Source organism: Nothoprocta perdicaria, unplaced genomic scaffold (genome assembly GCF_003342845.1).
Source record: "Nothoprocta perdicaria isolate Ctin4 unplaced genomic scaffold, notPer1 scaffold_2068, whole genome shotgun sequence".
Lineage (NCBI taxonomy): Eukaryota > Metazoa > Chordata > Aves > Tinamiformes > Tinamidae > Nothoprocta > Nothoprocta perdicaria.
In genome coordinates this window covers 1-1105 of record NW_020455281.1, presented here as the reverse complement: position 1 = coordinate 1105, position 1105 = coordinate 1, and the positions used below count along the sequence as shown (strand labels likewise).

Below are 1105 nucleotides of genomic sequence, written 5' to 3'. Positions count from 1 at the left end.
ATTCCCAGCGCCCGGATACCCCCCGTTCCCGGTGCCTGGATACCCCTGGCGCTCAGCTATCCCCCCATTCCCGGCGCCCGGTCCCCCCCCCATGCCCGGCGCTCCGCCGATTCCCACCCTTCTCCCCCAGGAATTCTTTGGTGACGACTTCTACGGGCGGGAGGAGGAGGAGAAGCCGCAGTTCGAGGAGGAGGAAGGGCTGGAGGGTGAGTGGGGGGCTCCGGAATCCGCCCCCCTCCTCGCTCCGGGATCCGCTCCCGGGACTGGAGCCGGGGCTGGACGGCGCCGCTTCCTCGTCCGCAGACGACTGGAACTGGGACACGTGGACGGGCCGGGATGAGGATCCGGATGGGGATCCGGCCGGGGATGTGGAACAGGAGGAAGGCGGCAGCCACGAGCCGCACTGCGAGGACCCCGACTTCGTGGTGGGTCCCGGGGCTGAGACCGGGCCCAGCTCATGACAGCGATGAGCAGAGTGCTGGGGGGGGGTCTCAGTTCCCCCCCACTGATCCTCGTGTCCCCCGACAGATGGATGCGGATTACGACCCCCGCGCTCCCGCCGGGAAGCAGCCGCCGGCGCCGGGGCGGAAGCGCCGCTTCCGGGAGGCCCTGGCGCGGCCCAAGCCGCTCTTCGACCCCGGTGCGGCCCGGGGGGCCCGGGGGGCCCGGGGGGCCCGGGGGGGCGGTTCCGGTGCCACCGGTGCCCCCCGTCGCCCGCAGCCGCCGGCTCCTTCGAGCGCTACCTGGACGAGTTCTACAGCCTGGACTACGAGGACCTGGTGGGCGACCTGCCGTGCCGCTTCAAGTACCGCCGCGTGCCGCCCTGCGACTTCGGCCTCAGCACCGAGGAGGTAGCGCCCGGACGCCGGGGCCCCCTCCCGCCCCCCCCCCCTCCCCGCTCCGGCTTCGCTCCGACCGCTCCTCCCGCAGATCCTGGCGGCCGACGACAAGGAGCTCAACCGCTGGTGCTCCCTGCGCAAGACCTGCATGTACCGGTGCGGCCGGGGGGCGCGGGGGGTCCCGTGGGGATGGGGGGGTCCCGTGGGGATTGCGGTCCCCGCGGGGATTGGGGTCCCCGTGGGGTTTGGGGGGTCCCCGCGGGGAT

General features: G+C 73.7%; 1 protein-coding gene across 1 annotated transcript; it reads left to right on the top strand.

Annotated features, from left to right (window-relative positions):
- Positions 1–130: 130 nt before the first annotated feature.
- LOC112946479 (protein KRI1 homolog) lies at positions 131–995 on the top strand (the record flags this gene model as incomplete). Its single annotated transcript, XM_026038310.1, has 5 exons — positions 131–206; positions 304–425; positions 529–640; positions 721–851; positions 931–995. Coding segments are annotated over 5 exons (506 nt in total), but the record flags the coding sequence as incomplete, so codon positions are not given.
- Between the last annotated feature and the right edge of the window lie 110 nt (positions 996–1105).